This window comes from Lepidochelys olivacea (genome assembly GCF_965140295.1).
Source record: "Lepidochelys olivacea isolate rLepOli2 genome assembly, chromosome: 3".
In the NCBI taxonomy this organism is placed as follows: Eukaryota; Metazoa; Chordata; order Testudines; family Cheloniidae; genus Lepidochelys; species Lepidochelys olivacea.
The window spans coordinates 161,133,587-161,147,510 of NC_140413.1; the positions used below are offsets into that span (position 1 = coordinate 161,133,587).

The following is a 13,924-nucleotide window of genomic DNA, read 5'->3' on the forward strand; positions in this document are numbered from 1 at the left end:
AATTTCACATTGGTATCTTCTTTGCATTTTGTCAAATTTGCAGCAAAAGTGTATTTAAAAGGAACAACATGCTGGGTCATCATCCGAGACTGCTATCACATGAAATATATGGCAGAATGTGGGTAAAACATAGCAGGAGATATACAATTCTCTCCCAAGGAGTTCAGTCACAAATTTAATGAACGCATTTTTTTTAAACAAGCGTCATCAGCATAAAAGCATGTCCTCTGGAATGGTGGCCAAAGCACTAAGAGGCATATGAATCTCTAGTGCATCTGGCACATAAATATCTTGTGATGCTAGCTACAACAGTGCCATGTGAATGCCTGTTCTCACTTTCAGATGACACTGTATTTAAGAAGTGGGCGGCATTATTTCCCGTAAATGTAAACTAACTTGTTTCTCTTTGCGATTGGCTGAACAAGAAGTAGGACTGAGTGGACTTGTAGCCTCTTGAAGTTTTACATTGTTTTGTTTTTCAGTGCAGTTATGTAACAACAACAAAAATCTACATTTTTAAGTTGCACTTTCATGATAAAAAGATTGCATTATGGTACTTGTATGAGGTGAATTGAAAAATGCTATTTCTTTTGTTTATCATTTTTAAGGTGCAAATATTTGTAATCAAACATAATATAAAGTGAGCGCTGTACACTTTGTATTGTTTTGTAATTGAAATAGATATATTTGAAAAATGTAGAAAAACATCCAAAAATATGTAATAAATTCCAGTTGGTATTCTATTGTTTAACAGTGCGATTAATCACAATTAATTTTTTGAGTTAATCGCATGAGTTAACTGCGATTAATCGACAGTCCTAGGTTTTATACAAAAGGACCCATTACTTTAGCAACTTAAGGTCGAGGAATAGAAAAGTGAAAACTAAAAATACAAGAACATGGGAATCCATAAAGTGACTATTAGTTTTCTTATGTTCACTCATTCACTTAAAACAAAAGGGCAAGTTTTACATCATTCTTATGCTGACTTGGAAACATCTGTAGCTACCCAGAATAGACTATGATTCAGCAGGATGCTTTAGGTACCCTAGCATATCAAATTCCATTGCATAGTCCCAATTGGATGTTTTCCACTTTCAAAAGTAACCATCTAATGTCAAGTCCGTGATTCACACATCAGAATGTAAGGGCTCCAGTTCAATGCTCATAAACATAGGGAACCAGGTGGCAGATGCTCCATCAACCTCCTTAGCTCAAATAGTAAAGCGTCAGATGTCACAGAAGGCAGCATGAAATCTTCACCATCTCCTTTCTACCTTTCTCCATCACAGAGCTATTTTGGCTCTATCTAGCTGGCTATTGGACATTGGAATAACACTGCTGGACAAAGGAATGTGATGTGTTAGCCCCAGAGCATGCTAATGATATGTTAATGTCCTATTATAGAGTTATTTCAGTATCAGAGGAGACCACACTGACAATGTTGCCATCATTTCTTAACAGCTGAGTTACAGTTTGGACTTTGTAGGTCATGTTTTGAAGCCTCATCAATGTTTGCAAAAGTGCTTCTTTGAGAAAACTCCATAGCATCCTTGAGTCTAATAGATCCATATTCTACACTCTGTACCTCAAGGTGGTGTTTTTCATTCAGAGATTCTGCCTCATTCGTCTCAGAGATCATTTCACCATCTTCATCATCTTCAGTTTCCTGCAATGAAGACAATAAGAAAAATTTACTGGACAAAATGAAACCTGTTCTGATGTCTTCTATAAGGAGACACTGACAGCAATAGCAGTGTGAGTTTTCTGTTACCTTGGGCTGAGTAGCTCCATTACATAAGATTGGGTTACTGTCTAACTGCCTGTAACCGTTATACACAGAACTAACAGGAACTCTGAGAAAGGCCAGCACTGTAGCTTGAAACTTGTTTTAAGTTTCTGAAGTAGTGATCTGTTCTAGAATTAAAAATGCTACAAGCCATGAAACATACTTAAAGTCTACCGTGAAAAGAAACTATGTAAAATCACCACCCTTTTGCTGCTCTGCTCCATGAGTTTATTCAGAAAGAGATCTAATTGCTTTAGTGAAAAAAAGTTATTTTTACTACTTTTTTTTAGCTGTGCCAGTTCTGCAGAACATACAGCTCTGGCAAGGTAAGCTGGATTTGGGGGGGCACCTCAGGGGTCAGAATTCTTATGTTCCAGTTGCAAAGCCTCCTATGCAATCCTATTGTCCTCAGATTATGCCCTCAGTTTCCCTTATCAAGCCCACTAACAGGAATTAAATAGGTCTGCAGAGATGTACCTGGGGGCTTAAATTTGAGGACAAATGGGGTTGCACAGATGGAAAGAAGAGCGTTTGACTAGTGAAGAGCCAGAAAGAACCAGCTTGAGTGGAAGATCTCGGGCTGAATTTGCAGAGCTGGAGATGAAATTTTTGTATTTTTAACACCTGTAAAAACATATTTAATATGAAAATTATTAGTCTACAAACAGAAAACCCACAATGCCATTTTCACACAAAGTAGGACTGTAGCCTATAGGGATAGGTATTTGCTATGTAAGGCATATACATAAGTTAAGGCAGTAAAGCAAGGAGTTTACAAGCCACAGGCCTGTAAGACAATAGCTTAGATAAACAAGGAATAAAGCCCCAAAGCCTTAGCCTATGCAGTTAACCAGGAGTAACCCCAGATCATAAGAGAATGCTGTAATGACTAAACTGCTAACAAGTAACCATAACATTCTAGTTTATATTGGCTTGGTATATTTTAAATTAGGAACATTCACAGATGTCTGATCACAAGAGTGCCAGGGTAACCAATTGACCTATATTCTAATTAAGCTTGAGGTAAAAAGCCTACTGACTTGTGGGACGAGGGCACCCCAACATTAGTAGGGTAAGGAAATACAAATAAGGACAAAGAAAGAAATCCTTACTGAATATGCGTTAGGCATAGCAATGTCAGCCTAACAATCTACAAGTTGTCTCATAGCCTATGTGCTTTGGAAGGGAGATGCGTAGCTCTGGGGCGGTGACAGGATGATGACCACTGGCGATGGTGATGAGGAAGGAGATGATGGTGAGGCAGATAATGACTAACATTTCAGATTGTTCTGCAAGGGATGGTGCGAGTATATGGATGCTCAGATGCACATTCTGTATTATCTCTGTCTATCTTACTGGGTTGGAATGTTTGTGACTTTGCTAACTGTATTAATAAAACTCTCATCACATGTACAGAAGCTTCTTCATATGTGAGTGTTGCATCTGTGTGAACAGTAATTCTAATATTACTGGCCTTGATCTTGGGACAAAAACCTATCAAACCTTGAGGTGCTAACTGGGAATTCTTAAGTAGTCAAATTAAGACAATCCATAGATCAGGCAACAGGACCGTCTTTTAAAGAATAAAGCTGACCCCCAGCAAGTAATTTCAGATTTTTGGGGGACTGTGGTGGGTTTAGAATAAAAAAAATTGTGACTAGTCCTTCTCTATAACAGGACCAAATTCAAATATATATAAGGAAATCTCTGAAATTTGGGGCAGATTCAAAATCCAGACCCAGGTCAAAATTTTGCAGCTTGGGCTCATCTCTGTTTATAAGCAGCCTTCAACCACGCAAAATTGTCTGAAAATGTGGTGGTGTCCTTATACATTCATCTCCCCCCACAAGTCAAAAGGTTATTTCTTGTAAAACTTTATTGCTAGAACTCATCCAATTTCTGCATCTGTAGCTGAATATAAAATTTCATCTGCATGCTCGTTTGTGCACAGCAGTTTCCTCAAGAAACAAACATGCCTTTGATCAACTTAACCTACAACAAAACAGCCATATATCACGGTGACCAGTAACCAGTTTCTCAACATAGCAGGGCAGGGTAGGTCATTTTGTTCCAAGTTTTGGAAGGAATGAGTAAGAGGACAATTGGAATTACACTACATTATTCAGTGGGAACAGTCTTCTGGACCACAAGCCAGCAGTGCTAGGAGAAATATTTCAGGAGAGCAAACCTCTAGTGCCTTGTAAATAGCTGAAGACAGAAAAATGAATACTAAAAATAGGACGTTTTTGAAGGAGTTTGTGTTGTTCACACCCCAAGGCTTCTCCACAGTTTTGCGGAGTCCTCATGGAATTTTCATTTACTTTTCTATTCTAGGACCACCATTCAGCCATCTTCTGTCTAGGTGTTGCCAGTACAGCACCTTGACTCAGTGCAGACAGGTGGGGCAAACATTTTTCTCCAACCCCCATCCTGACAGTGGTCTCTGAATCTGTTAACATGGGGTGATGTGAGAATGAATGACCAAACTTTCCTGCCACCACCAGGGTACATATCCAGATTGTCTTCACAATGGAGCTCAACCTTGTCAACTCAGGAAGTAAGACTCTGGAAGTCATTCTGGAAGAGAACTAATCCACAATACAAACATTTAAAATCAAACCCCTGCAGCCTGAAAATTTAATCACAGCCATTTCAGTGTATATAGTGCATTCTGATGCCAGAACATCTCAAAGCTTTTCATAGGATCTGTACAGAGCTAGTGACTTTAGTAAAGGTTCAAGGATACCCACAAGTGATCCACTGAGAAGATTTTAAACTACATATACAGAGAGAGAAAAAAGAGAAAGAACACACACAAACACACAGGTTTGCTTAGATTGTAAATTCTTTGGGGGCGAGTGTTTTTGTTTTGTGTCTTGTTTGGAAAGAAGACTGTTGGTTCTTAATAATAAAACATGATAAATTAAGTCCCATATTTTTTGTTCTCCACTTGTTAAAAAGCTATGTATGCATTTCATTTACCTTCTTCTGTGTCCTGTAGTATTCATCTATTGCATATTGATATTTAGGTTCATTGAGTCCAAAGAGTGTGGCAAGCTTCCCACCGAGGAATTCGCAAGCTAAAAAGACAGGGAGGAGAAAGAATAACAGCAATTCTATCCCTTATGTAAGTAAGGAGCTTGTCTAGAGAGGCATTTTATGTGGTGCGAGAAAATAAATAGTTTTACGCACTGATATATATATGAACAAAAGGACAAGGGCTGTCTTCATCAGCTCAGGAAATACAAGCCCCTTTCAGTAAGCCTAGTCCTGACTCCAGAAAACTACTGAATGGCTACCCATTTCAATCCTTTTCCAAAGACTTAGCCAGCATTCCTGGAAATGATGTATGTCCACTTACACCAGCTGCAGCCTTAGGCAGTTTGTTCCATACTGTGTTTCAACTACACTTTGCGTAAACAAATTCAGCCTGGGTTGTTTTCCATGGCAATTCACTCTCAAACAGTCAAGAGGTCATAGACAAGTCTTCTTTCCTTTCAGGATCTTCTTTCAACTGACAGAAGCCTCTCTTCCTCTGTATCAGGAAGAAGAGATGGATTTTGTATCTCTTGTGTTTAGGAGGCTAGTGATTTTTGAAAGGGGGAAAAAGTTGTGACTGCTTTCAGGTGCCACTTTTTCAGACTTAGCACTGGCCTGCCTGGAGTATCACAGTTTATCAAAATTGTATGCAATGATGTCAGTTGGCAGAGCTAGATTGTCCTAATCCATCTTTCTGCAGTATTATGCTTGTTGACCTGTCTCCACTTGACCCATTTTCTTTTCCTTATGGCCTCAGTTTCTTGTCCCTCTGCCAATTTCTAATCTGCTTCAGTAGTTCTACCCTTATTTGTGCCCTGTTGGTGCAAATTTTCAGTTGATTATATCAGTCTGATCTGGAACACTATTAAATATTTTCCTACAGTCCAGGTAGATTTTGTCCACCCATAGTTTTACCCCCTGCCTGCCAATTAATGCCATTTATTAAAGGTGGCGCAGGTACTGACAACTATAGTTAAAGTTGCCTGACACTTTTCATTATAAAGATCCTGTTTTCAGTTGCTTATAACTTTGCCAAACTTAAGCTGCAGGGGCTGAAATTTTCCATGCCTGGTGTCTCTCTCAAGCTGAAATTTTTGCAAAAGTTTCAACTAACATTATTGTAATTTCCAAGAATGAGGTTAGGGGAAAATACACATAGCCCACATAAAAAAAATGGTTACAGTTGTTTCATTGAGAAGCTCTAGCACCTCCATGATTTGGAGCAGGGACTTGAGATTTGGCAGGGCTTTGCCCTAGTGTCAGGATGCACCTTTTGCCATCCCTATGAAAATCCGCCCACATTTGGTCACATTATAAGACATAGTGTAAGAACATAAGAGTGACCATACTGAGTCAGACCAATGGTTCATCTAGTCCAGTAACCTGTCTGACAGCAGTCAATGCCATATGCTTCAAAGGGAATGAACAGAACAGGGCAACCATCAAGTAATCCATCCCATCGTCCAGTCTCGCCATCTGGCAGTCAGAGGCCTAGGGACACCAAGAGCATGGGGTTGCACCCCTGATCATTTTGGCTAATAGCCATTGATGAACCTATTCTCCATGAACTTATATAATTCTTTTTTAAATCCAGTTATAGTTTTGGTCTTTACAACATCCCTGAAAAAAATCTGTTAGCATGTGCTCAGCAGAGATTTGTTAAAAAAACTGGAAGCCAAGTACTCAGAAGATTCCATGTGCACTGAGCATGCTCCGTCCTCACAGCTCCTATGTGCTGACTAGACTGTTCATACACCATCCCTGAAGAGTGGCTGAGCATACACCATCCCTAGTTGAGTAGCTCTTTCCCTTCAACTGTTTTGCCCAGTTCCCAGGAGCCACTGTAACTGAGACCAGGGAGACTGCATCTCCTGCATCCTCAGTGCTCCCCTTGCTGGTACCCAGAAAGCACAGAGGAGGAAGCAGCCTGACTAGAATGCAGAGGTATGAGCAGGAGAGACAGGGAAGAGAAATGCAGGGCAGGAAAACTGGAACAGAGAACGTGACAGGTAGGAGCAGAAGGGAACAGGGCCAGTGGTTATAAACCACTAGAGCATGCTTTCCTCCAGAACTTGGAACTGAACCCATTATTCCCAAGTGCCACTATTCCTTTGCTGTGTAGCAAATAGCTGTGAAACCCATGGCTAAAGTTTGCATCTTAGCTTTTATGTTGACCTGCCACAAGAAGGGGTCACAGCATTCTACGGCTACTGGTTAATCTTTTAACTCAAGTGACAGAGGAGTCAACTGTGCTGCGGATCTAAATATCCAAACCCTGGTGATGACCCGTGTATGTATGTGTGGGTCAGTATAGTTTCACAGGATTTTTTTCCTTTTTTTAAAAAAAAGTAGGAAATTATATTTTTTAAAAATTAAGTTAAAAGAACATTAAGGTGCCAAAATCAAGAGAGGCCAGAATTAAGATTGCCTTGTATATATGCACTGTGGTACTCTTTAATTATCACTTTTTTCCACAGGACCTTTGCCTCATTCGGGACACAGGACAGACTGTGAATGGATCCTGGGAATGGCTCATGATTGTGCAGTGAAGGAGATTGTTGTCTGCAGGATCGCTTCCTCATTTGTTGCAGAATTTGGAAAGCGTGCAGTGAATGAGGCAGAGACTGCAGGAACAGAAAAGATGGTGTCATGATTAAGATAGTTGAATGCTGCCCCGGAGAAAAAGATTTGATTGCAGCCTCTGCTGCAAAGTTCCTATGTGGCGTCGGGCAATAACAAAAGTTTTCACAGGTGGCCACTGTGTGCACACATCTCATTTTCTGAGTCCCAGGTTGACACACATGGGATCTGAACTGTAGAAATGCTGACCTCACAGCTTCCACAGAAGTCAGTGGGAGCTTTGCTTAGAGCATTAAGCACCTTAATATGCTGTGTACTTACAAAAAAACCCATATGCATCTGGAGCAGGGTGGTCACCTGCTCCTGCCCTGAAAGGCTTGAAATCAGCCTTGGGAGAGAGCTGAGGCTGTGAGAGGGCTGCTGCTAGGGAAAGCAGCAAGCCTCAGCTGATTGGGAAAACAGCCACAGCTGCGGCCACGCCTCAGTCAAGGCCCAGCTGGCCTTTATAAGAGGGCAGTGGGCCGGAAGGACACAGTCTCTTTCTAGATGTTGAGAGGGAGAGGCCTGACTGCTCGGAGCTGAGCAGGGTACCTAAAGTGGAGCAGTGCTGGGGAAAGGCCAGAGGAGCTGGAGAGCTCTGGCCTGGGAAACCCCCAGGCTGCGGGCCTTGATGAAGGCCTAGGAAAAGGGTACTGAGGTTGCAGAGGGCAGCCCAAGGGTAGGCAGAAGCAGCAGGTCCAGACCCTCCTTGCCAATAACGAGTGGCAATTATACTGCATTCCGCCCCAGGGAGCAAGGGCTAGATGGTGACTGGCAGTAGCCACTGAGGCAAGATGGGGATAGTGGGTTGGGGGTTCCTGCGGCGGGCAGAACCCCTGAGTAAAGGGGCACTGGGAGGGACTTGGGGGCCCAGCAGCAAACAGGACACTGGCCTGCAGAGGGTACTCTGGAGGCTGGAAATGCTAATTCCCTGGATGACCAGCAGGAGGCACTGCAGGGGTGAGTCCTGCCCCGCTACAGCATCAAATAGGGCACCCAAAATTAGTTGACACTTGACAATTTTTGGCTCTAATTTCTGTGTATCAGTTCCCAAAGTGCAAAAGGGAGGTAATATCCCCATACCACAGAACGGTGTTGTGAAAATAACTTCATTGTGTTTGTGAAACACTCCGAAGACAGTACTATGATGACACTATCATAGAGACACTCAAGAAGAAATTAATAATTCTAGGGTTTTGATGGTGTGCAGTAAATAATACATGGAGCCACACATGGAACGAGAAGGATAAAATCAGATACTGAATAGCTAACCATTCAGTGAGCACCACCTCACATGTGTACTGAATAAGGGTTTGGGGGGAAAAGTAGTATGTGATCATACAATTAAGAAGACTATATCATAATTCCTATGCACAAGGGGGCCAAATTAAAATTGCTCAGGCACCCTTAATTCAAGCATTTCCTAGTTTTTGACTGCTTGACTTTGAAACTAATGTTCTTTCAAGGTAGTTATTTTGGATGCAGTATTTGATATACTGTCACACTAGAAATGAAAAGGATACCTAGCATCTGCCAACTAAAATGACATATACAGAGACTCGTATTGGTTAAACCCATCACTGTGGCAATGAAAAACCGATTTAGTATTATAGGGCTGAATGAAAGCGAGACCAGCTTCATGTCAGCAGACCCACTGGAAATCATCTGCCGTGGAGGTTGTTGCCAATGAAACCTGCTTTTCTTCAGTAGCTGCAGCATGGCACGTTGTGCTAGATGTGTTGGTAGTTCGAAAGTCAGAGTCCCCAAGACTGCATAGCCAGATCGTGACATACTGGTACAGCCATCAGGCTCTTGCCACTGAATTCAGGTTGCTCCTTTAAGCATGCTGAGGCAGTCCCCACATTGGTGGGAGTTTCTGTCTGGTTGCTATAAGAAACTGTTTTTTTTTTTTTTAAAAAAAGGACAATGGATGGCCTGATCTCAAATAATCTAACCTGAAGTATTTCATATTGAATAGTGTTAGCTAGATATCTATCTCCTTGAAGAAAAATATCATATTTTGTTTAATATATTATAAAATATATATAATAGAGAGATTTTTTTTTTTGGTATAGAATAGCAACACCCAGTTTTGAGAATACATAAAACAAATAAGATGAAGGAAACAATTCTGGTGATGATCTTATATCTTAATAATATTGAACAGTAATTATATTCAACTAAATGTAAAATAACTCTCCCATTGATGCAAGAAAAAATATACCTACTAAAAAGTGAAGTTGTTGCGATTCGAACTGCCCACAGCCGCAGATAGAGCCCCCAGGAGAGTTTGGACTACAAAACAAGAACAAAAGGAAAACTTTCATTTTAGACATACAGAGCTGAACTAATCCATGGGCTTGTACTAGAGATTAATTTGACCCATAATATTTGCCGTATGCAAGGATCTTCCATGGTGTAGGGGAGAAAGCTAATTGTTTTCTTTACTTCAGTCTTTACACAGGGTGCTGTTCAAGCTAGCTAGTCTCAGCTGATTTACAGCAAGTCTCTGTCTATTTAAACTAGGGATACCAGTTTCATTTACCAAGCCAACAAGAAACATCAGTACAATGAACATAAGGAACACATATACAATAGAACACAAAGGGTCCAATCCTGCAAAATACATAAACCTGTGAGGAACTTTGAACTCCATGTGAATAAAGTTGTTCACAGGTTTAAGTATTTGCAGGATCAGGCCAAAATACTAAAAAATATTTAGAGATTTTGGACAGAAATAGATACATGTAAATGTCAATATCTAGCACAATATAATGCTTTACATTTTCAGAGATGATTACAAACATTACTTATCCTCACTGTATCCCTGCGAGGTCAGTAACTTAAGGTTTGTCTACATGCGGATGAATTAAGACAAATTAACTAAGGTCTTGTGTACATTCAGAAATTAGGTCAATATAACTTCATTGGTCTGGGGTGTGAAAAATCCACAATTAAAATCGACCTAACCCCTGGTGTAAGTGCCCTACTACACCAACATAACTCCACCTCCACGAGAGGTGTAGGGCTTATGTAGGTGTAGTTAGGGCGATAGTGTTTTGTAGACAGTGTGTTACTTACATCAGCCCTTGGCTGGCTTTCTTGTCAATTTCATGGCTCCTTGCTGGAGTTGTGACATTGACAAGAAAGTCCTCCCAGCTAAGCTGCTGCCCACTGCCTGGGCTCCCCACTCCAAGCTGGGCTGCCTCTTGTGCTCCTGGTTTTCTGCTTCCAGGGCTGCTACCCAGGATCCACACTCCAAGCCAGGCTGCTCCTGGGGTCCCAGCTCGCAACTGGGAGGCAAGAGCCTGGGTGGGCTCCTGGCGAGCGATGAGAGCTGGGGGGAAGAAGGGAGCAGCCAGGTTCCGAGCAGGGAACAGAGAACTGGGCAGAAGGGCACGCAGCCAGAGGGAGCGGGGAGCCTGTGGGGCAGCTGGGCTCCTGGCGGAGAGCTGCGAGCAGAGCTGAGAGCCTTGGCTCTCAACTCCCCACACTGCCCTTAGTGGTCGGTGGAAGTGCTCCTGGTGAGGGTGTGCACCACCGACTTAAGGAGGGTAGGGTGGACATGAACCACCACAGTAAAATCTATCTATCTATAAGTCGACTTAAGAGTTTTTAGTGTAGACAAGCCCTAAGGCCACTTTTCTTCTTAAGCAGTGTCCAGACAAGGGTTTAATTAGTCTTAACTTTCCCCAGGTGTCTCCATGTAGACTAGCCTTCAGTCTTGTTCTCATTTTAGAGATGAGGAAACAGACATATGGCATTTAGGAATGGGTCACGGAGCACCAGGGGACATGCTCCTGCATGTTTTTGCTTTGGGACAAATTCCTTTTGTGTAGGTTTCTTCTCATCGCCTTGCTGCATCTTCTCACCACAAGATGAAGCTATCATTAGGTAGGGGTATAGCAATAGATCCTATTTTGATCTGCTTAACCACTACTCTCTCCTCAGCAGTCAGTCCCGTGGCCATCAGGAATAAAGCACATTAGCAGGAGAACTTGAAGAAGCTTGTACTGTTGCTATCCAAATTGTACTAAATCTGTTCTGTGACTGGTTAGAGAAGTCACAATATTTACAGGGGGGGGGTGGGAAAAGAGGTAAGTGATCATCTACAGAGTTAGCTATTATGGCTGTGAAGGGTGCAGTGTTCTCTAATGTGCATAGAGCAGAAACACTCCTCCCCTCTTCCAATTTCCCCAGAGTTTCCTAAAAGCCAATAATGGGGCTTACTGTGTCAAGTGGCTGCGGCTGCTGCTCCTCCTCCTCTTCTTCTGTACTGTACTCTTCCATGGTTTCACCACTGGCAAAGTAAATGATCCTCCTGGGAGACCTTGTTTCTCCCCCGTCTTTATCCTCCATCTCATTGTGCTGGAAGCCATCCTCCTGCTCAAGAAAAAACACCCGCCAGGAGTGCCCTGTTAGTACACTGGACAATGGACTGCATAGTGTTCAGCTTCACCTTAACTCTTAGGCTAAGGAATATCAGGACTGGGTTTGAGAATCTTATTTAAACCCTCAAAAGGTATAAAGAGCCCTGCATAGTTCAGTTTTGGGAAGAGGCAGCCCAGGGCATAGCCAGAGCTACAGAAACCTGGCCTGTGTCATGATGGTGCTTCCAACTCTTACAAGAACAGGTACAATTGTTGGTGTCTCAAACAGCTCTTCCATTGGTCTTCAAACGTCTGTGCATGTTTTCTGTCATTGACTCAGAGTATACTACTACGATCTAATATGAGACACTTCAAAACAGCAAAAGATAAAGAGTCAGAAAGGCCAAATCCTGCAACATGCAGACATGAATGGTGCTTAGCACTTTGCAAGATCACAGCCTAAATAAACAATTTGCAGCTTACTACTGTGCAATTGAATAACAAGGCAATACTATTTATATAGCACCAGAAAGTGCACAGAGGGCTTCGCAAATAGGGATGACAGCCCCCCCCCCCCCCCGCAAGAGCTTCCATTTACATGGACACAGATCCAATGGGGGAGAATCATGATTTCCTTTTTCCACAATTAGTGTTTTTTTTTCCCTTTTGCCCCATGTTTATTAGCATTTGCCTTTTAAATTGCTTAACTTGGGCCTATTTGGGTTTTGTCTCTGTTAGGACTATAGCAAAATGGACAATGCATACATCTTTTAAAAGTTTAATCCTTTCATAATTTCAAATTTCTAACAGCTATATAAAATATAATCTAGAGTTAAGGCGGCAAATAGGTATCCAGTAACTATGGAGAAACCCTTAAGATAATAAATTTCTTAAACTATTTATGCTCTTAGCCCAATGGTGTACCATAATTTTATATTTAATTTCTTTGATGTTTTCCCTTCAAATATATAGCATTCTTCAAAATCTTACTTTAAGTCAAATAGGAAAAGTTATATATGCCATTTGCTACTATGTTTTCCCCATTCCATTTCACTAATCAATTTAGAATCAGTCATAAACAAGACAATAAGATCATTACTTTAACATTCCAAAGACAATAAATATTAGTTTACAGTGTTCTCCTTATGTTTGAAGGAGAACATTGGTGGGATCAAATACATTGCTGAAATATATAAATGTGAGAAATCTCTAGCCAACAACAAATCAAAAGCAAATTCACCTGCAGAATCTCTCTGGTATCTTCCATCACTTGAAGAAGTTGCAGTGCAAAAACTGATTAAGTTGTTTCCAAGACAAGTAAGGGAAAAAACCTAGAACCATGACACTTGATCGTGTATGTAATTTGTGCATGAGGGGAAAAAAAAACGTCTCTGTAGCATTTGCAGCAGCTCAGGTCTGGAGGCAAGTCAAGAAAGGTAAACACAGTGTTCCAGGATGCAACTGTCTGAAAGGACTGGGCTATGTTTGAATTGTGGGCAGGACCTTTTTATTTGCATGTTCAGCAGTTAAGACAACTGGTTGGGGTGGCAAAAGGAATGTGGGCACAGACATGGACATGGCAAGTAGATACTCCAGGGGGGCATGTTGAAAACCCTGCAAGCTGGTTGTTTTTAAAGCATATCACATTTCTTGAGGACATTTTTCAGCATTCTGCTTCCCTTGGTTTTTGCTTCATTTATGAAGTGAACTTTGACTTTACTAAAGCTAAGTCACAGGTATAATATTTACTTTTTCCAGCAAAGTGAAGGAACCAAACACGCACCTGCAAACAAATATTTCCTGCAACTGGTATGACACCTACTGGCAGTTTGGAGGAATAGGCCCATATATCAGCAACTGTTAAATAACTTCTTAGCAGAACTAGCCAATCAAAGGAAATTAATAAAACAGACCAATGCAACCTGGCATCTTTGGTATTGGATCAACAGAAGAGGCTACAGATGTGGGTGAAACCAGGCCTACTCCTAGTTAGGAAGTACAATTTCTTCCCCTGCTCCAGGTACCTACTTAAGTAACCTGCCCAATAGCAATAGTGAAGTACCAAATCACCTGATCAGTTAGGCATATGCACATGGCATTCTTTATC

At 41.4% G+C, this 13,924-nt stretch overlaps 1 protein-coding gene across 1 annotated transcript; it reads right to left on the reverse strand.

The window, feature by feature from the left end:
• Positions 1-1,450: 1,450 nt before the first annotated feature.
• FAM177B (family with sequence similarity 177 member B) lies at positions 1,451-13,084 on the reverse strand (the record flags this gene model as incomplete). Its single annotated transcript, XM_084625284.1, has 5 exons — positions 1,451-1,669; positions 4,772-4,869; positions 9,676-9,742; positions 11,678-11,833; positions 13,058-13,084. 5 exons carry the CDS (start codon positions 13,082-13,084, stop codon positions 1,451-1,453), a joined length of 567 nt encoding a protein of 188 aa, XP_084481410.1.
• Between the last annotated feature and the right edge of the window lie 840 nt (positions 13,085-13,924).